This window comes from Emydura macquarii, unplaced genomic scaffold (genome assembly GCF_026122565.2).
Source record: "Emydura macquarii macquarii isolate MOO-44397 ecotype Brisbane River unplaced genomic scaffold, CSIRO-AGI_Emac_v2 contig_3042, whole genome shotgun sequence".
Classification (NCBI taxonomy): domain Eukaryota; kingdom Metazoa; phylum Chordata; order Testudines; family Chelidae; genus Emydura; species Emydura macquarii.
Window position 1 is genome coordinate 66,121 of NW_027133179.1, and position 21,744 is coordinate 87,864.

At 48.8% G+C, this 21,744-nt stretch overlaps 1 protein-coding gene across 1 annotated transcript in view; it reads right to left on the minus strand.

Moving 5' to 3' along the window:
- Positions 1-21,744, minus strand: part of FA2H (fatty acid 2-hydroxylase) — a 62,606-nt gene that overhangs the window by 13,293 nt on the left and 27,569 nt on the right. The window contains exon 2 of the mRNA XM_067530153.1: positions 18,095-18,187. Within this exon, the coding sequence (XP_067386254.1) occupies positions 18,095-18,187 (93 nt within the window). The remainder of the gene's footprint in view (positions 1-18,094; positions 18,188-21,744) is intronic.

Below are 21,744 nucleotides of genomic sequence, written 5' to 3' on the forward strand. Positions count from 1 at the left end.
TACGTCTACACAGCAAAAAAACCCCACAACCCCAGCCCCATAGCAGCGAGTCTCAGATCCCAGGTCAGCTGCCGGGGCTTTGTGCTACAAGGCTAAAAACAGCAGCAGAGCTGTTCCCGCCCAGGCTCTAGGTCCCACCGCTCTCGCTGGGTTTCAGAATCAGAGCGGGAACGACTATGCTATTTTTAGCCCCGTAGCATGAGCTCGAGGCAGTTGACCTGTGCTTGGTTTTGGGTTTTTTTTTTTTTTTTTTTTTTGCAGTGTCGACGTGCCCAGAGAGCGCTGCAAGGCAAGATGGCAGGGTTGCCTCCAGAGCAGCAGCCTCCGCAAGGGCCAACAGCTCTGCAATCAGAGCCTCTTTTTCCGACTCTAGGGATGGGGCTGGGTAGTCCGGAGTGCCCCTGCAGCAGGCATGGCTTGGCTCTGAGCTGCCAGGTATGCTACACGCAGAGGGCTCCAGAGCTCCTCAAACAAGTCCTTCCATCCAGTCCCTCTCATGGTTGCCTAGTGCTGCTCCACTGACACAGAGCCCACTATCCCACAAACATGGTGTATGCAGCATGCCCAGGTTGATCTCCCTGTGCACAGACATCCCATACTCCCGGCTAGGCCGTGGGGTCTGCCTGTGTCCCCCTGAGCTACCCAGAGCTACTCGAAGCAGCTTGATTAGGCAGCGCGAGTGCACAGTCGTTTCTTCTGTAGGACTACTGCATCTCACAGCTTCAGAGTTTTCCTAGACAGCATTCCCCTTCCCCACCCAGCAGCATGTGGCTGCACCCAAAGCCAGCAGCAGTTTCATGCCTTAGCCAGCGCTTTTCTCCTTTGTGGTATTTGAGTCACGACAAGGAAGCCCAGGTGGTTTCACGGTGCCGGGTGGGACGCGGTGGAGGCCTCGTACTCGCCAGTGAAGCCAAGCAAGACGCTGACCTTATCTCCCACAAACATCAGGGTGAGCCAGATAACCCACTGTGCTCATGTTCAAACACAGCAACGCCTCCGGCGCTTTGCACAGGCTCAAGGTGATGGCTGATGAAATCACGATGTGCCGGAGCGTGTTTCCGGGCAACAAGTCAAGGGGAAAAAAAGGTGCCAACAGTGGCCAGAGATGTTCCATTTTAGAGACACTGGAGCAGTCAGCAAGATGTGGAAGAACCTCTTCTAGTGACCATTAGACGGGATACAGAGACCCCAAGGAGAAGGAAGGAGCTTACAGCATTAACCAGGGTTTGTAGTTCCTTGATGAACAGCTGCAAACAGGTCCCAGCGCATTTGCGGAAGGGACAGGGTTTGTCCCCCGACCTATAGCTATAAAAGTGTCACCCATTTGGGTCTTGGCAAACAGACCCAAATTGAAGGGCACCAAAAAGTCACCCGCACTGGAACCAAGTGCCAGGGAATTCGTTCCCCTCAGTGAGAGTGACGGCCTCCGTTCTACGCCTCTTTGCTTCTGAGACACGAGGATTTTCAACACTAAGAGGGGCCCGCAAGTGTGTGTGGAGCAGAGGGAACGTTGCGACTACCAGGAGAGGGTTGGGCCTGTGGCAGCCGTTCCTGCCTGCTAGGGAGAGTTGGTTAATGAAGCCGCTTGGCTGCTGAGAAAATCCCACAGTCCTGACTGCATGAAAAGTGAGTCACAATCGAGGGAGATAAAATCACTTTCTGCTTTGCCCCTCCCATGCCTCAGGAAAGACTCGGTTCCTCGGCTCTGCATTGCCCAAGGAAGGCAGAGCATAGCCGAGGAACAAACAGCATCCAGGCCACGCTGGGAGTCGTTCGGCTCATCTGATGAACTGTAGTGTCACGTACCAGCTCTCAACAGGACCTGCCTGCGACACTCTCCAGAGGCACCTGGAGTTGAGAGGCACCACGCTGGCCGCTTTGTCCCCCGCCTCTGACAGCAGCAGCACAGCCTTCCAGGCCCCCGCAGGCCTGGCTCTCTCTTTTCCCAACTGAGACAGGGAAGTGTGATTGCCATTATACAAGGGGCTGGGGAGACCTCATCTGGGCTGCGTGCAGTTCTGGGCACACAGGTTTAAGATGAATTCACACTGGAACCCGTGCAGAAGAGAAAGGGCTACTACTACTAGGATGATCCGAGGAATGGAAAATCTACCTTATGAGAGGACACTCAAGGAGCTTGGCTTGTTCAGCCTAACCCAAAGAAGGCTGTGGGGAGATACGACTACTCTCTATAAATACGTTGGAAGGAGAACTCCTCTCCCTCCCTGGCATTTATTTAAGGGCCGATATTGAACAAATGATTATAAACTGGCCATCTAGTTTAGGCTTGAAATTAGATGAAGGTTTCTAACCATCAGAGGAGCGAGGTTCTGGAACAGCCTCTCAAGGGGAGCAGTGGGGACAAAAAACCCAGCCTTGGAGCCTGAGTGGGATAAGTTTGTGGAGGGGATGGTAGGATGGGACTGCCTATAATGGCATGTGGCCCATCGGGGACTACCAGCAGCAAAAATCCCCAGCAGTCAGAGACAGGACAGGAGTCAGGGCGGGCTCTGAGTTACTACAGAGAATTCTTTCCCAAGTGTCTGTCTCCTGGATCTTGCTCACATGCTTCAGGTCCAACCGATTGCCATATTTGGGGTTGGGAAGGAGTTTTCCCTCGTGTCAGATTGACAGAGACCCGAGGGAGAGGGGGAGGTTCACCTTCCTCTGCAGCATGGGGCACGGGTCACTTGCAGGTTTAAACTAGTGTGAACGGTGGAGTCTCTGTAAGTTGGATTTGAGGATGTCAGTAACTCAGCCAGAGGTTAGGGGCCGATTACGGGAGTGGGTGAGAGAGGTTCTGTGACCTGCGATGTGCAGGAGGTCAAACTAGATGATCACAATGGTCCCTTCTGTCCTTAAAATCTATGAGTCTATACAGGTAGCGATAGGTACACACCGACTTCCAAGTCCTCTGAGTGTTCCCTGTAATGTCCAGCCCTGTATTTCAGAATTACCAGGCCTGGTGTTCCCAAAGGACCAGTGCGGCATGGCTAATTAGTTATACCCTGGAACACCATTCTGCTAAACGCACAGCGCCTAGATCTATTTATAGTGACAACGATGGGGTTTATGATCAAAAACAGATTCAAGTGATCGCAGGTATGAATATTGGCAACAAATGGTTACACATAAAAAACAAAAAACCCAATACCACACTTTCTATAGACGAAACTGAACTCACATGTTCTCCTCCTTTCTAAAGAAGCTTGTCTCACCCAAAGTGCTCTCCAGTGTTTTCAACCAAGCCTGGCTGGGATCCCTTTTTCACGAAGCAAACTTGCTGCCCATTTACCTCCTCGGTGAAGGATTCCAGGGTGTCCTCTTTGCCCCTCAAATATATCAGAACAAACCTCTGATGTGTCTCCCCACTGTTTACCTCTTCCTGTTAGTTTCTTTCTGAAGTCCCCTCTTACTCTTTATTAGCATTTGACTTTGAATGCCAGTGGCTGCAGGTTGTGAATGAGACAATGCTCCATTTACATGTCAACAGATGGAAAAATAGCTCGTGGGAAAGAAAACCTGCTTTTCACCTTTGCCGGTGACCAGTCCTTAGACACAACCGGTAAGAACGTCCTTTTCAGTGTCTATACCAAATCCTTACCCGACAGCCATACATGCATTTCATAGCAATATTGATGACCAGTGTGACGCCGGCTTTCAGCAGACCCCTCACAGGACATTCTTTGGTGAAACAATGTACGTACCAGACCCAGGGGATTCCTGTAACCCTTACGCACCCTTTTGCCCTCTGCCTGTTGGCATCAAGGTTACAATGCCTAAAAATCAACAAAGGGTCAGGAAGGTAAATTGGAAAAATCCCTATTCCTTGGCCCAGCCGCCAGCAGGACTGTTCTCTTTTTCCCACCACCATCACAGACGTGGGTTTCAGAGACATCTGTATGGTTGCTTTGCTACATAAAACAAGTGCACTTCAGAGCTACCACACTGTGACCTACCCAATGCTTCCCTTAACAATCAATGCCACAACACCAATTCCCCAGGGGGCTTTAAAGCCACTCTCTCCACAACTGGCACGTCCAGGCCTGAGTAACACTTCTAAAAAGGTTCTGTCTGGATTCTGCCCATTTCCTTTCAGAGTTAAGACCCAGGGATTTAAGACTGCCTCCCACAAAGTCAGCAGGTGTTTGGATCCTGGCTCAGTACTGGGACTCAAATCTACTTTGTAAACACATTGTCGTGCCGGGGTATTGTCATTACAAACGGAGCACATGGGGGAAAAGAGAAGCCTATAGGAAAAATGCACGCTCTCTGCACACTAGTGTTAAAGACAGGAATTGTCTAGACCCATGCTACAACTTGCCAACATTCATGCTACTCTGATGATGGCTTCACACATTGCAGTTGTTAAAGGGCCTAGCCACAGAGGAATCACTCTCTGCCTTCCCCACATGCCTCCCAGTCCCAGCAGGTGAAACCTACAAGAACAGGAGGATGGAAAAGACAAAGGCAGACAGACTGAGATCAGTCCAGAGTTCATGCACCTAGCTCCTCTTCCTGCTTCCGATGCTCATCTGTCCATAGACACTTGGCAGAGCAGTGCATGCAGCATGCCTTAGCTACCAGAACTTGGCAGCAAGTCAGTGAATCACTTGGTTTTTCAAACAGGGACTATTTCCCTCCCACCCTCTCCTCAGGCAGGTTCACACAGACTCTGTGTAACCCCAACTGTTGCTGAAATCCAATTTGAGTGCCTGGGTAGTAGAAGACCAAAACACGAGTGGAAAAGTTTGATGTTCCTGACGCTTATTGCTTCAAAGAGTTCCTGCCACTCACAGGGGAGCGTTTATGAGCAAGCATTAGCCCAGTAAAGATGGCCTCATGCTTTATGATAATTACAAGGGAGAGAATGTGCAATTTGCACCAGACACTTCCACAAAACATTCCATCCTCAGGCTCAGAGCTAGACCCTGACAGAGCAGCCTGCCAAGAAGATCCCTGCAGGACTCCTCAGTGCAAGCACAGCATACTAATGTGTGCACCCCTCATTCTCTTGCGGGGAGCAAGGGAAGACTGCCTGGGACCTTCTGACATGCGACTGCAGCAGGGAGTTCCAATGATGCACTCACATTTCCCTTGCCTACAGCTAGACTGAGAGACTGGCCAGTCACTCAAGACCAATATTTAGGCTGCTAAAGCAGGTGGTTTCTGTTCCTACCAGGCTGTGCACATTTACACCCCAGAAAGTGGTTTCCATGGAACCATTCCCTTCTAGAGCCATGGCCAGAGGCAGCTAACGGGAATTTCAGAGGGAGAAGCTGCAGACTCCACGCTTGGAGGCAGTGGGACATGGTGCATCTGTGGGTTGTTCTCTGTGTAACTGGGCCATGGGCTCCTGGGTAAGCAGGGTGGCTTGCTAAAGGCAGCGAGCCTGTAACCCTCAGAGCTTTGATTCCTCCTCCTCTTCCCACACATAACTCAGTGACTGGCAGTTGAAACTAGACAAATTCAGTCCAGAAATAAGGTGTAAAGGTTTAACTGTGAGAGTAATTAACCACTGGAACAATTTGCCAAGGGCTGTGGTGGATTCTCCATCAGTGACAACTGTTACATCAAGATCGGCTGTTTTTCTAAAAGATCTGCTCTAGGAATTACGTTGGGGAAGGTTTCTGGCCTGAGCTATACAGATTGGACTAGATGATCACAATGGTCCCTTCTGACAAGGCCCAAGCATCATTTTTTTTGGGTCCAGTACAAACTTGTAACACGGGCAGCCTGGGCCGGCCCCTCCCCCCATGGCCTCTGGACTCCGGTAAAATGTACCCTTTTCCTCCCCCATATGGGGGCCCTGCTTTCTGGCCTTAGAATCTATGAATTTCTCATCAGCAAAGCGACCAGCACACCAGTCTATACAGCCAGGGCCCTGCGGGAACAGCCCAGAACATTAGAACTCAGCTAATACACTAAGTGAGAACACCTGGCTGATATAGAAAAAGGAGCTTTTGTCATTTACAATCTTTCACACTTAAAAGTTTTAAGAACAAAGTCATCAAAACCTACCCTTGAGCTAACCTAGAAGGTTTCATTCATGAAATACAAGAGCTGGAACAACGAGAGTTCTGTAGCACTTTAAAGACTAAAATTTAATTTCAGCAGGCATAAGCTTTTGTGGGCTTCAGCCCACTTCCTGAGATGCAGTTGGTAGAAATAATTCAGCAAATATTGGCAACATATATAGGAGGCAACATATACATATCCAAAGGCATAGACAACAATGGGATAATGGATGAAAGCCGGGTACTTGAGGCCTAATGACAACCATTGAGTAGAAGGTGAGAATGGGTGATCAGAGCAAATTACTTCTTGTAATGAGATAGCCATTCCAAATCCCTGTTTAAACCCAGTCTGAATGTGTCAAGTTTGCAGATAATTTCTAACTCAGCAGTTTCTCTTTGAAGTCTGTTTTTGAAGTTTTTTTGGAGAAGTATAGCAACTTTCAGGTCAGAGACAGTGTCTTGGGAACCTTTCCTTTCTCTGCCCCACCCTCTTTGCTCCCTGCGGTCCCTCCCTTCCACTGGGGGAGCCTGTTGCCTTCCAAAGCAATGGGCAGTGCCCAGGCCTTTCATCTTCCAGACCAACATTGCCTTAGTCAAAACACCTCCCTGAAGTTAATGCTCTGCCTGTTGAGGTGGCTAAAAGCAGAGGCCGTGGCAGGAAGCATCTCGCGGTCTCATCCTCTCCTCCCCTGAGTCGTTTTGCCACAGCAATCTGGTTCAGCCACATGTCGAACACTGCCCAGGCTGCGGGAGCTTTGGGCCTGTCATTGCTTTGCAATGTAAGTTAGGTTTAATTGCCCTCAGCCATTCCCTCTTCTCCCTGAAAGGCCCCAGGCAAGGAGAGAGCAGCAGCAGTTCCCTAAGGAAAGCAGAGAAGACAGTCTCAGAAGCTGCACAGAGCTATGTCACAGAAAAGGAGAAGGGGGGACAGGCTGGGGCGAGGGAAGGTGCTCGCTCTGCCTGCAGTTTCCAGACCCATGGCTGGATGGGCCCCAGGAGTAGGACGGGCTTCCTGGAGCGCCACAGCCTAGGGTTGATTCACACCAGCTGCTTTAAGTCTGTCTGCATCAGTCAAATCGTACCCAGCTCCAAGTTCTCAGTGTCATTCCCAGCTATGCTTCTGCACTGAGCGTAAGTGGCCAAAGGAAAAGCTCCTCGTTCACCACCTCCCTTCCCTGGCGATGGCAATTTCCCCTCCACGGCCATTCACACCCAGCTGGCTTTTAAATGCAGCCAGACAGCGTGCTACAACTTTGCGCTTCCAGCGTTTCCTAGCCAAAGCTCTTCCAGGCCTCTGGAGTCTCCCACCATGGTCAGGTATGTTACCCTGCCTCAGTGGAGATCTGCCTCATAGCTGCAAAGGATCCATTTCAGGAAGCTGTGCATTACCCTCTCAGTTCAGAGTCCTAATAGCTAGTGAGGTCAGACGTGCCCACATGGCTGTGTGTGGGGGGAGGGAGGGGAGAGGAGGGAGAGAGAGAAAGACACGACAAACTTCCCAGCTCCGTTAATAAGGACACTTGACTGCCGGCTGCCATCAGGGCGTGCAGTTACCTGGAAACAGACAGTTGCATTGGCAGTTGAGCAGAAGCGAGGGACTGGCCACATGACAGGGTGTTGGAGTGTGGAATGGTGGAGAAGGCCACCACTGCGGAGAGATCTCAGAGGAGGAGAAAAAGCATCTCCTTGCAAAGGGGCGGGGGGGTGGAGACAAACGTGGCAGGTCTGTTAGGATAAGAGAGAAGGTCCTCTCCTGGATCAGTAACTGGTTAAAAGACAGGAAACAAAGGGTAGTTTCAGAATGGAGAGAGGTAAATAGTGGTATCTGTTCTGGGACCAGTGATGTTCAACATATTCATAAATGATCTGGAAAAGGAAGCAAACAGTGAGATGGCAAAATTTACAGAGGATATAAAAACTACTCAGACTTGGAAAAGAGATGACTAAGGGGGAATGTGATGGAGGTCTATAAAATCATGACTGGTGTGGAGAAAGTAAATAAGGAAGTGTTATTTACTGCTTCTCATAAAACAAAAACTAGCCATCACCAAATGACATTAATGGACAGCAAGTTTAAAACGAACAAAAGGAAGTATTTCTTCACACAATGCACAGTCAACCTGTGGAACTCCTTGCCAGAGGATGTTGTGAAGGCCAAAACTATAATAGGGTTAAAAAAAAAAAAAAAAAAAAAGAGAGAAATTCATGGAGGATAGGTCCATCAATGGCTATTAACCAGGATGGGCAGGAATTGTTGTTTGCCAGAGGCTGGGAATGGCCAATGGGATGGATCACTTCATGATTATCTGTTCTATTTCTCCCCTCTGAAGCATCTGGCACTGGCCACTGTCGGAAGACAGAACACTGGGCTAGATGGATCATTGGTCTGACCCAGTATGACCGTTCTTATCTAGGATTCTGGACTTACGATAACAATTAATATGCAAGAGTGTCCAAAACTGATTTTCCAGGCCTCAGGGAAGGCACGCGGGTTCCTCCAGGCGCTCTGAAGGTGTGGGCATGAAGGGATATTTGTTTAGCCAGGATTCGTGTGGATATGTGCAATTCCGGATACCTGCACAGACACATTAAAAACACTGCTACTAGTCTACAGAGGAGTGTGAAAAACGGGGCCTTATCCATTAAAGAGTCAGATGGAGCTATCCAGGGACAGCACCATCTTACTTCAATCATGTGCCATCTTGGGATGTCAGCCTTTCATCCTTTCTGGCTCCAGGCACACTGAGGGATCCCTGCCTTGGAGACATGTGTACGTGTCAGGACCCTACCTAGGACAACCCTGGTGTCCTACAGGGAAGGATGCAGTGAAGGGATTCTGAGCTGGGAAGAATCATTCAGCCAGTTCTCTACCACACAAGAGAAATATCAGCCTCTTGCTCATTCCTGACCTGTCTGTCAAGTTAGTGGCACCCAGAGAGACTTCCAGAGCCCCCGGAGAAATCCATTGCTCAGGAAGGGTTGGGGTGCAAGAACCTAGCCAGCGATGCATTGCACTATTGCAGCGCTTGTTATGAAGTGCCCACTGTCTGCTCCAAGAGACTACATGCATCAGCTGGAGGGGTGGATGGCTCCATCCCACAGGACAGCACCTGTGCACCAAGACAGCCCAGCTCGGTACGATAACGCACGCTTTTTCAAGCCACTTAGGCCATTTCTTTGTGGTCTATTTTTAGTTTGCCTGGAAAGGAGAGAAAATGCATGTTCTCTCCCTCTCCTTCTCACGCCCACCCACCAACCCACCCACACCCTTTAGCCAACTACCAAAGGAATCACACCCTATGCACGCCCTGTCCTTCCACCCCACCTACTATGGGCACTTTTTCCAGAACACCATCTAAGTTATGCAGCCAGTTTAACCACACGCTTGACAGACTCCCTGCATCTGCAAGGTCTTAAATGCTGGCAGACCATATTGATTTCTCCAGTTAGAAGTGCACGTTGTCGCCTGCCCATATTGTGGCTGTACAGTACACCATGCCACCTATGTGTCCCCTGGATTTGTGGCTAAACCGCTGTGATGCTAGGCCCAAAAAAGCCAAGCAACTTCGGAAGTTGCAGGGCCAAACTCTGACCTTTCAAGATATATTATAGCAAAATACAATGGTAGTGAGGGTCATAAGTAGACTAGAGCTTTGATATGCAAGTGTATTGTTGGTAGTTATTTGATGTTATTTACGTATCTTGTTAGAGGTTAGCAATGTAGATAAACTGCTTTCCTGCTGTCACTATTCTATTCATTAAGAGTTCAAAAGGAACATATGAACATTTAGATGGAACTCTGAATGTAACAATACTATTGTTTGTATTTCTCTTTGAAGTTTAAGTAGTAAACACCTGTGAACGGTTGTAAATGGCCAATCACCTTGTGATAATGTAACTAGTTACCGGTGAGCATAGGAGATGATACTTCAGAGTCCCAAGTAATCATCTATTCGTTGTTCAAGGAGATACCTGCTTTCAAGAAAATATCAGTCAGCCTGCATGGATCTATAAAAGACTCTAGTGGACTGATCCTTTTTATCTCAAATCTGTCCAAGCTTGTCAGGGAAAATTTGGATTGCAAGATTGAAATCTCTGCACTGACCTGGAATCACCCCGCTAATTCTCATGGGAGAATTTGATCAAACTGCGACATATCTAAATGCTGCTCTCCACATAAGCTCACTCTCATGTGGACACAGAGCTAGGGACGTATGGGGAACCTTCATTTTGCATTCCCACACCAGTTTGGGGTGGGGGAGGGAAAAGCCCTAATTTTGATCTCTCTGGCTTGCACATGTTCTCTTTGCAAAGCGGCGTTCTGTTCCACACCCATACACCAGTGTGACCCTTATTTTCAAATGTAGCCTGAGCTTTGCAGAGTGGGAGCACTTAGGTATAAATTCAGCGCCCTTGATCTCTGAGTTGTTTTTAAATTGGAGATGTCAGATTGCACTTTGTCTCCCTGTGTTTACACTCTGAAGAATGGCAGTTGGGAACAGCTGTGAAACGCTGATAGCCTTACAAGGCCACGGAGGAGGGGGTCTGGAATCATCATTCGATTCCCCATGCTTCAGTTCATGTTCTTTTCCTTTTTTTGTTATTGCATCACTAGTGCTGTGAGGAGTGGCTTCCACAGGGGAACAAGGGCTGGCCAGGGTGTGGTGCTTAATGCCCAAGGGTTGAATTGATCTGGTAAGTTCTGTAATGACTATGGCAGGCGTTCAACTTGATGCAAATGAGCCGGTGTTGCCCAATACATTGTATCACTGAGGGAGTGGACAGTTCCATGCATCAGAGTGACTCCGTGGGCAGACAAGACGGCATCTCCACTCCAAACGGGAAGCCTGCTCCCCTCTGGCTGCCCCACCGCATGGAGTTGGCCATGGTCATATCAGAGGATTGCTTTAGAAGTATTTCAGTGGAGGGGTTGCATCAGCAGAGCCCTGCAAATCTACGGCTAGCCGCTTTATATCCGCGAGCCATTTTTGCAGATCATGGCTCAGATGCGGATACAAATTTTGTATGTGTGCAGGGCTCTATGCGTAGGCTGGGGTTCAAAGGAGCCAGAGGACTTGAGGCTGAGCCATGTTCTTATGTAGAAGTGACACAGCCTGGCTCTGTGACGTGCATCACATTGCTGATGCCCAAGGTTAGCGTGCAGGGGAATTGGACGCAGTGAGATGCAAGGTTGCTGCCAAAGAAACCACCACCCACTAATCACGACTGCTGCCTTATTTAACCACACCTAGATGACAACACATGAGCCTCCCGTCTGCTGGAGGGGTGGAGCAGGCAAATCATGTAATCTTATTGCACAGCCACCAACTTATTTCAGATCGCGCTCTCTCGAGATGAGCAAGAGACACAGTAGTTGCTGCCTGGCAAATCTCAAGCAGTTAGGAAATAGCTATGAACTGCAATCCTGCTTCTGTTACCAAAAAGCAACCTCCAGTTAAAGCCAGAGAAGTAAGGTAAGCACTTGGGAATGAGTCACCAGAATCAAGGCGGTCAGGACACAGGGCATTATCAGAACTGTAGCACGCTGACTCTCTGGAGTGGATAGACCTGGATAAGCGGAAGCCTTGTGCACACAAACTACATACATATCAGAAAGAACAACTATATCAGTGTGTAATTTGCTTGGCTGAATCAAGCCAGTTAGTCATGGGTTCATGCCTTGCACAATGACGTCAGCTCACATCCAGTGGTGATGCTAGCGCATGGTGTGGAAGGAGGGACAGGCTGCACCCTAAGAGGTATCTCCTAGGCTTGAAGGGTGAAAGTTGAAGACCATAAAAAGGTGCGGGTCAAAGAGGAGCAGCAAGGCCCCAGCATCCGAGACTGACTGGAGTGCACTAGACCAGCGGTTCTCAACCGGTGGTACGCGTACCACCGGTGGTACTTCGAAGAAGGCTGGGGGGTACGCGAGACACAGGCAGGGGGTAGTCGGCGAAAAAACCAGTGAAGGGAGGCGAGCAGCAGCCGCCAAGTTCTGGGGAAGCCAGGTGGCAGCTGCCTGCTTCCCTACCGATCCCAGCTGGGGGACAGAAGGCATCTGCCGGCTTCTGGGGGAGGCAGGCGACAGCCACCAGCTTCCTGCCCAGTCCCACCTCCTAGCTCAGAGGTGGACAGCAGCTGCCCGTCCTGGGAAGCTGGGTGGCAGCCGCCAGCTTTTTGGGATGCCAGGCAGCAGCTGCCTGTGTCCCGCCTGGTCCCAGCTCCAGGTGGGAGCCTGGCGGCAGCCTCCTGCACCCTGCAAACTGGGTTTGCAGCTAGGTGGCTGCCATCCGTATCCCAGCTCTGAGCCAAGAGACAGCCTCCCACGTCCTGGCTTGAAGACAGGCAGCCGCTGCCTGCCGCCTGCCCACATCCCCAGGTCCCAGCCTGCACAGAAGCCTCCTCCGCCCCAGTTCAGAGCAGGTGGCAGTCGCCCACCTTCCGGGCTGGTAGTCAGGCGGCAGCCGCCTGTAACTTGCTCAGGTGGCAGCTCCCCTCTGGCTCAAAGCCCGGTGCCCAGAAAGCCAGGCGGAGAGCCCAGCAGCTTGCCCAGTCCTGGAGTCCGGCTCTATGGGTAGGCTCACTTGTCAATTTCACTGCTCTAGCTGAGCAGTGAAATTGACAGTTATGACAACCCCAGATTTTACCAGTATAAAAATCTTAAGGGGGCCCACACAGTGTGATTTGCCCCAGGCCCCACCCCCCTAGGGATGGCCATGGAGAGTGCTGCTATCCACCCTGGTGGGCCACTAGTGCCTGCTCAGACCTCACAAGTTTTGTGTTTGCTACCTGAAGTGGGTTAGTGCATTTAGAAATTATTGAGATGACAGCTAGCATAAACATCAGCCAGGAAACAAAAATCCTCCTGTCACGCTGGCTAGATCGGGGGGGTGGGGGCCTTAAGGTGTATTAGAATCATAGAATCATAGAATATTAGAGTTGGAAGGGACCTCAGGAGGTCATCTAGTCCAACCCCCTGCTCAAAGCAGGACTAACCTCAGCTATATCATCCCAACCAGGGCTTTGTCAAGCCTCAGTTTAAAAACCTCTAAGGATGGAGATTCCACCTCCTCCCTAGGTAACCCATTCCAGTGCTTCACCACCCTCCTAGTAAAAAAACTTTTTCCTAATGTCCAACTTAGACCTCCCACCCTGCAACTTGAGACCGTTGCTCCTTGTTCTGTCATCTGCCACCACCGAGAACAGCCTAGCCCCATCCTCCCTGGAACCCCCTTTCAGGTAGTTAAAGGCCGCTATCAAATCCCCCCTCACTCTTCTCTTTTGCAGACTAAACAAGCCCAGTTCCCTCAGCCTCTCCTCATAAGTCCTGTGCTCCAGCCCCCTAATCATTTTGGTTGCCCTCCGCTGCACTCTCTCTAACTTGTCCACATCCTTTTTGTAGTGGGGGGCCCAAAACTGGACACAATATTCTAAATGCGGCCTCACCAATGCCGAATAGAGGGGAATAATCACTTCCCGTGACCTGCTGGCAATGCCCCTCCTAATGCAGCCCAATATGCCATTAGCCTTCTTGACAACCAGGGCACACTGCTGACTCATATCCAGCTTTTTATCCACCGTTACCCCCAGGTCCTTTTCTGCAGAGCTGCTGCCCAGCTCGTCGGTCCCCAGTCTATAGCTGTGCATGGGATTCTTCCTTCCTAAGTGGAGGACTCTGCACTTGTCCTTGTTGAACCTCATCAGATTTCTTTTGGCCCAATCCTCCAGTTTGTTTAGGTCACTCTGTATCCTATCCCTACCCTCCAGGGTATCTACCACTCCCCCCAGCTTAGTGTCATCCGCAAACTTGCTGAGGGTGCAATCTACCCCATCCTCCAGATCATTAATAAAGATGTTGAACAAAACCGGCCCCAGGACCGACCCCTGGGGAACTCTGCTTGTGACCGGTTGCCAGCTAGACATGGAGCCATTGATCACTACTCATTGAGCCCTATGCTCTAGCCAGTTCTCTATCCATTTTATAGTCCATTCATCCAACCCATACTTCTTTAACTTGCTGATAAGAATACTGTGTGAGACAGTATCAAAAGCTTTGCTAAAGTCAAGGTATATCACATCCACCGCCTTCCCTACATCCACAGAGCCAGTCACCTCATCATAGAAAGCAATCAGGAGCTCTGATTACTCCCTTCTACACCAGTCTCACGTTGGGGGTGTCACGCTGATTAGAGAGCGGGGGGCACGTTTAGTATATGGTTTAACATCAATATGTCAAAATCATAATAATTCATGTGAGATATGCCATGTCAGGTACTGTTAGAAAGGTTAAAATGTATTAGGTAAGATGATAATACTTACTTTCATGTGTGATATATGTAATGGAAATTATGGATATATTTGATATACCTGTATTTCAAATTGTAATGACTGAGACACACCCTAGACAGGATGGCGGCAGGACAATAGCCTGCTCAATGGCCCATTGAGACACTCACAGAGGCCAGGGGCCCAGGGGAGAAACCAAAGACAGACCTAAGGAGTCACCAGGACTGGCTCATGTGACTCTGGACTCCACTTTGGTTCTGGTAAAATTCCACAAGCAGCATGTAAGTGGCCAGAGGGTATACAAGGCAAGGCTTTGGAATCCATTTTGTTCTCCAGTCAGGATCCAGCTTCAGCTATCAACCTACCTCTGGATAAAGTCATCTGCAACTGAAGCTGTGAAACAAAGGACTGAAACCCATCCAATTACTGGATGCGTACCAGAGGAACTTTACAAGCCTGCAAACTCCACAATTCTTCTAGAAACCTGATGTATATGGACTTTTAATCATTTGTTTGTAATCGGATTACTTTAAGCCTTTAACATTTCTCTTATGGTTTGTTTCTTTCTTTTTACAATAAACCTTTAGTTTTAGTTACTAAAGGATTGGCTGGCAGCATGGTATTTTGGGTAAGATCCAAACTTATATTGATCTGGTGCTGTGGCTGACCCTTTGGGGTCAGAGGGAACCTTTTTAGTAAAGAGCATAGAGTTTAAATAACTGGTCTCCTTACTGGACCTAGTGGCTGATTGGAAGCCGGAGACTGGAATGCAGTAAAGGAGGCTGTATGTATTTGTATACTGGCTTCTTGATAACCAATGTGGGGAATCAAAAGCACAATTTGTGGCTGGTTGGGAAGTCTGGTTTCAGTGCCACCCACCAGTGCTGGGAGAATCTGCTCTCCTTTTACAGCCTGCCCTGACCTTGGCATTTCCAGGTGGCTGCCCTAGGCATGGAAGGGTTACACCTCCTACTAGAGGTGGTTTGCTTTGAAGTTGGGGGGGGATGGTAGAAAGCCCTTACATTTAGGTCTGGAACAGTGATCTCCCTTTTCAAGCAATTTTGAAAAATATTATCCACAAAGTTTGTTTATGGAAGCTCAATAGTTTTGCGAGCTTGTGATTTTAAATGGAGAGTCTCACACTGTTTGGCGCTTTTCTTAATGTCCCAGATTCCAGAGGCAGGTGATAATATGATTATCTCAGCTTTCATTACGAGAGCTTTATCGGCCCCCATGACTGTGGAGCAAACCTTGAAAATATCCCCTTTAAAGACTAAAAACTAGAAGTCAAATAAAACCCCAACATTTATTATTTTTACTTATGATTTTCAAGCTCATCTCATGGTTTTGGGGGACCTGAATCATAATTTTTGCATGCCTGAGACTGACAACAAAACATGGAAACAGCATCAGTTGGGTATTGAGGGTTGAACAAAACAGAACACCAAGGCATGCCCCTTGCTGTCTGGACATGAATACATCACCTTGTATCATCAGTCCGCCCAGCCCTTCATAGCTGTGTTTCTACAATGGCCCCTCAGTCTCCACTTCTCCCCATAGGTGCAGTTTTTCTCTAACCACCTCATGGAAGTCCGTCTCTGTTGCACTCCTGCTGCCCTTCGAATAAGAGCACTAGAGCAGCACACGGGATTCCATTTGGGGAACCACTGTGCTCTCCTCTAGTGCTACAATAACTTTCTGCCAATGTTGTGTTTGCTGTAACGTAACAGAGCAGCAGGCTGTGCAAGTGCATGGAGCTGTACAGCAGTGAGGAAAGCTCTCCTTCGCATAGTCACAGATGGACAATTAGTGAGAATGCACAACATGTGAGAGGTACTGTAGGAAGGTGCAGTGATCTTCCTCAGAGCCTGGGCCCGAGGAAGGGCCACGGCAACCAGAGCAGACAGTGAAAGGGCCAGCAGACCAGTCTGCCCGGCAACCGGGGAGCCTGACAGGGATAGGTTCACCCAACCAGCCTATCCAGCAGCAGAGGGGCGGAGCTTCCGCTGGGATAGGGAGTACAAAAGGCACACCCCACAGCTCACTGGGAGACAGGTGGAGTCTGACGTCGGAGGCAGATGTGCCGACTTGCCGGCTGCAGCGTAGGCCTGACCCCAGCGAGCGCCTCCTGGAGCAGAGGCATCGAGAACGGCCCAGCCGACCAACCCCTAAGGACTGGATAGGCCCCCCAGGACCCTGTGACTGGACCGGGCCTCTGGGCCCAAGCGACTGGACCGAGGCCCTTGAGCTGGAGGGCTGGGAGATACCCTCGGAGGCCGACCCTGACCTGGAGGAGCTGCCTGACGCTGACACCCCGGAGCCCTGTGACCTGGAGGAGTTGCCCTCTGCAGAGGAACCCCAGGAACCCTGCGATCTAGAGGAGCTCCCTGCCTTGCTGCCGGTGGACGAAGAGGGACTGGTGAGCCTGCCGCGGGCCGTGTACCCCAGCGACCCGGAGGACCCGGAAGAGACAGGTACCTGGGGATACGGGAGAAAGTGGCCCAGGGACAGCCATAGACAGTGGCTGCAACAGGGGCAAGACCCCATCGGCGTGTTGCAGCGGGAGCCCCGCTGACTCAGTGGCAATATCCTTGCCACTGCTAGGACCCTGGGCTGGGATGCAGTGGAGACGGGTGAGCCTGTGTCCCCCTCCCCTAGCCACCCTAGGAGAACATTCTCTCCCCTGCCGCTACCGAGCGGACCCACTGCCCGCCTCGCCCTGCCTAAGGGCCAGGGCAATAGACTGCTTGCTCGCCTGCCTCGCCCTGCCTCAGAGCCCAAGGAGGCCCGACTACTTGGCAGTCCACCCTGCCAGTGGGCCAGGACTAAGACTAGTACAGAGGTGTTAACATTCCCCTTTTTGGAAGGTGCAGTGGCCTTCCTCAGAGACTGGGCCTGAGGAAGGGCCACAGCGACCAAGCTGGACAAGACGCCGGTCTACAGGTACAATGTGCAGGACTGCACTTGGGACACTAGAGCACTCTTCCAGTTAATCCATCTGAATTTACTGTTGCTGCCAAAGAAGCATATTTGAATTTTGGGGTGGGGAAGAAAAGGCAGAAGGGGAAACAGAGCCTTTTACCCTAAGTCAGCAACTCAAATGCAGCCCAGGCAGCAAGTGAGTTATCATTCATTGGCTATTTGTGGCCTACACAAAGCTAAAGTGCGGGTCACCAATGCACAGTGGAGGAGTTATCACAACGTTCCCTTTTGTTGGTGCGCTTCTCAGAGAGGCCACGGTTTGAATGGGCTTGGCAAACGCATGCCCCCCTCATTCCGAGAGACAGGGGCATGGCACGTTGGTAGGACAGCATAGTGGAAGCTACTGTGGTTGGTCTGGAAGAAAAAGATTTCAGATAAGCAAACAGACTACGATGACTCAGGTCAGAACCAGTGAAGGTACTGTGTGGTACCCTGTGGCGAGGAAGATGTTTTCAGCAGGTACCCTGTTACATGCGTGACCCTCACCAATGCCCCTACTTTTTACGCTAGCATTTCTTACAGAGACACTGACTCCAGTCCAGCCTCCTTCCTGGAGGATCTAGATGAGCTCTGCAGAACTCCATTCTTGTCCTACCTGGTGTTTATTTGGAACATTTCTCTGCTCCTTATCTGGATTTGAACTGTGTTCCATCATTACAGGTTAGAAGGGAGATTTTAGTTTTCAGATGCAAAGAGGATTGATCAAACACCAACTTCTTGAGACCATTCAAGCAAAGTAATGGCGCTAGAGAAGCCACTACACTCCTGCAAATACTGTACAGCCATGTCAACTACCCACTACTCCTTACCTTATCCGGATCTACTGTTTTACATCTGGGATCCATCCTATGGTTCACTGTCCGAGCAGCGGCATTTACTGGTTTCTCTCTCTCTCGAAGGCTCTAAAGAAAAGAACAAGAAAGGATTAAATCCATCAGAGATCACATGGATTTAGTCAGTCAGCCCTACACTTCAGTTTTATGGCTAACACCCACGCTGCGTTAAGGAGGAGTTGGCGAGGATTTTCACTAAATTCTCACAGCAGATTTCTGGTGTATTGGGGTAGCACTAGTTTTATGCTGTTAAATAAATCTAAAATCTTGTTCTTTGATAAATGACAAATGGCAAGACATTCCCAACCCTTCACAATCATATACGTTACAGAAATATAGAAAGGCTTTTCCCAGAAGCCAGATAGTGTTGTTTTCTGCAACAGCATTCATGTGGGCTGAGACTGACTAGTGATTTTGGGCAGCTCCATATTTTTTGTGTAACTTCAGAAACCTTAAAGAGGCTTCCCAAAATCTTCAGAGCGGGTGTTCTGTGTTTTCTGAAAGTCACATTAAGGCTTCTCCAAAGTTGGGCCACCAAAAATTACTAGCTGTCACTTTTGAAAAATCTTAGCCATGACCTCAAAAGGTGTGGATTAAGCACTCCGAGTTTAAAGCCTGATGCTAGACTGAAAGCTGTTTACGGGGCACACCAGCATTAGAGTTCCACTGAGCATCACTTTCCACGTTTGAAAAATCCTGACATGTGCAATTGTATCGTCCAGAGGAAAAAACATTTCTACTAAACCTGGTGGGGAAACAGTTTTCTTGTCCTGCAAAAATCAGATTTGAAAAAAGTTTCCCAGCCCAAAATTGGGATGAAGAGGCAAAAAACTCAAATTGTCAAACCCCAAAAATCCAAACAATTTTTGATCAAATCAAATTATTGTGTTTCAATTTTGACTTTTGTTTTTACTGTAAGTTAGATTTCAAAATTAAAAGTAGTTTTGAACTAAATAACTTTTAATTTAGAAAAAATGTCAAAACAGAAGCTTTCAACAATTTTAGAACTCTCCCTGTAATGTGCTTTTGAAATAGGAAGTTTGTCAAAATTTTGGGTTTTAACACATCAGTATTTTCCGACAAAACAGTGTTTAATCAAAGAGTCTCCAGCCAGCTTTAATGTCCACTAACCCCCCTCCATCCATCCACCCACCCACCCACACAGGAATTTCCACATCTTCAGTTTCAGAAGCACAACCCTCCTGACGGGCAGTCCAACAGCAGGAGTGGAAGGTTGGTGGGCTGCTGTGTACAACAAGGGTCATGCAAGTGGAGTTGATGAGCACATAAGGAGAAGCACTAAGAAGAACAGCTGGAAACTCACATGCCCCAGTAGACATGTAAATTGCAAGTAAGGTCAGCATCATGTACCTAAGACGTACCTAATCAGCCACGGCTGATTTATTCATCTATGTACCATCAACATGGCCCCAGACCAGGTCCAATTCAGTGCTCACTGCCCAGAGCAAGGCCAGCCTCTGCCCTATTCCCCAGTTTGGCTTCTCCTACCCAACCATGGACATGAGACACTAATGGCTATTTTAACCAATCCAAGAGTAAGCAAGGCATCTTCCAACACAAATAGAAAGGCCATCCTTAATCATCCACTGACCCAGCTGGCCAGGCTTCCAGAGGCTTCCAATCCTGTTCTATATACCCAGCTACACAGACCCTGGTACATAAATCACCATATAATTGCCACAGACTAAGGCCCTTAGTTTTTTTTTTGTTTGTTTGTTTGTTTTTTTTTTTTTTTTTTTTAAGAAGTCTCATTTTCCTATGTCTACTTTGCAACACATGTACAAGATTCATGGCCAAGCCACCAACATGGAGAGTGTTGCATAGGTAGCAACTGACTGCTATGCTTGTCAAAGACTTAAAATCATAGAACCATAGGGTTAGATGGGACCGCAAAAGTCATCTAGTCTAACCCCCAGTCAGGATGCAAGATTTGGCTGTCCCCAGTACAGAAGGTGCACAGGCAGTAATATGGCAGAGATAAGTTTGAGGTAGAACAACTGCCCACTCCATACATTGCGAAGTATCTGAAACTTAAGATGTATATTTATATTATACCCACACAGGAAATTCAGAGTTGTTTTACATTATTCCCCGCCTCCCCATAAACGCACCTTTTTTGTGTGTGTGGGGGGGGGGGGGGGCGGAGGGGCAACTAACTACACCTTAGCAGAAGAGTTTTAGCCTGTGAATTCTTCCTCCAATCTCGAAGCAAGTTTTACAGTCAGCAAACCCACCCAGATGTCTCCAAGGAAGAGTCTTCCTTACATATATTGACCTGGAGGTGCAGGAGGAAGAAAAGGGGTGCAGGAGTTAATTACCTGGGTGTAGGCCAATAGAGTAACCTTTGCCCCACAAAGACAAGGGTTTGAGTCCCAACTTGGGTAACAAGACTATTCTAAAAATAAATCAGGTCATCTAGATATCGTTGTCAGAGTCCTTGAGAAGCCCACAACAGCTATGCTTGCCTCGAGCCAGCACTTTTGGTCTTGAGCTTTTATGAGCATTATCTTCCTCCCCAAAACTAAAGAGATGATAATGACATTTGTCCACCTACACACATTCTATTATTTACTACACGTGTCAAAAAATAGCCCCAGGCTGACATATCTGCTATTCTCCCAATCTCCTCATAGCAAGCCTGCTATCCTATTGGCGTGCATCAGGTACAGTGACCAGATCTCCACTTAGTACTATTGTGACAAAACAAGCTGACAAGGGCACAATGGTACCTGGAACCAAAGAGTCAACATTGCCACCAAGAACGCGCACAGACTTGCAAGGTAAAAGGTTATCCAGTGCATGGTTTCTACAGCTTGCTGACCATATTGATTTATGCTGCGTAGAATAATTAAGTGATATTTAACTTTGCCAGAACCACTTTACACTTTTGGAGAAGACTAAAGGTCATTGTGATGAACTTGAAGATCTTGTGCAACTGAAAGCACCCCTGCCCTCTCTAGGAATTCTGACCAAGCGTTGGTAGGCAGCAGCCTCACAGACCAGGTATACGGGGCCAAGGTATCTCCAGGGCTGCCCTCACAGACCAGAGATGTTGCCTTTGGAGAAGTCTAAAATTCCAGTGCAACGTTATCACATGCAAGAACACCGATGGATAATCGCAATGCACATGGCATGACCTTGCATTCAGCAGTGAAGCTTTTGTAGTGCCTCCATGTCCCTTCGTTGTATGCTGAGTTTTACTCCTCACCCTCTTGGTTAGTGATATCCTCCTTCTGCGTGTCCACATGCCTCATCTGCTCAACAGCACCCAATCCTCATGGCCAGCGGATGAACTAACACAAGTAGCAGTGCTGGTGACTTCCTGTAGGTTGTCTGAATACAGAGGGCATAACCTCTATTTGTCCCATTCAGCAGAAATGTCTGGCAACTGTATTCTAGCAGTCTCCTTGCCTTCTTCATGGATAGCACTTCCATATACTCCAAGGGACCATTGTGATCATCTATCCTGACCTCCTGAGTAGTACCAGCCCAAGAACTCCCCCAAAGTAATTCTTAAGACCTTTTAGGAAACATCCAATATTGATTTAAAAATTGTCTGTGATGAAGAATACACCATGACCCTTGGTAGATTGTTCCAAAGGTTA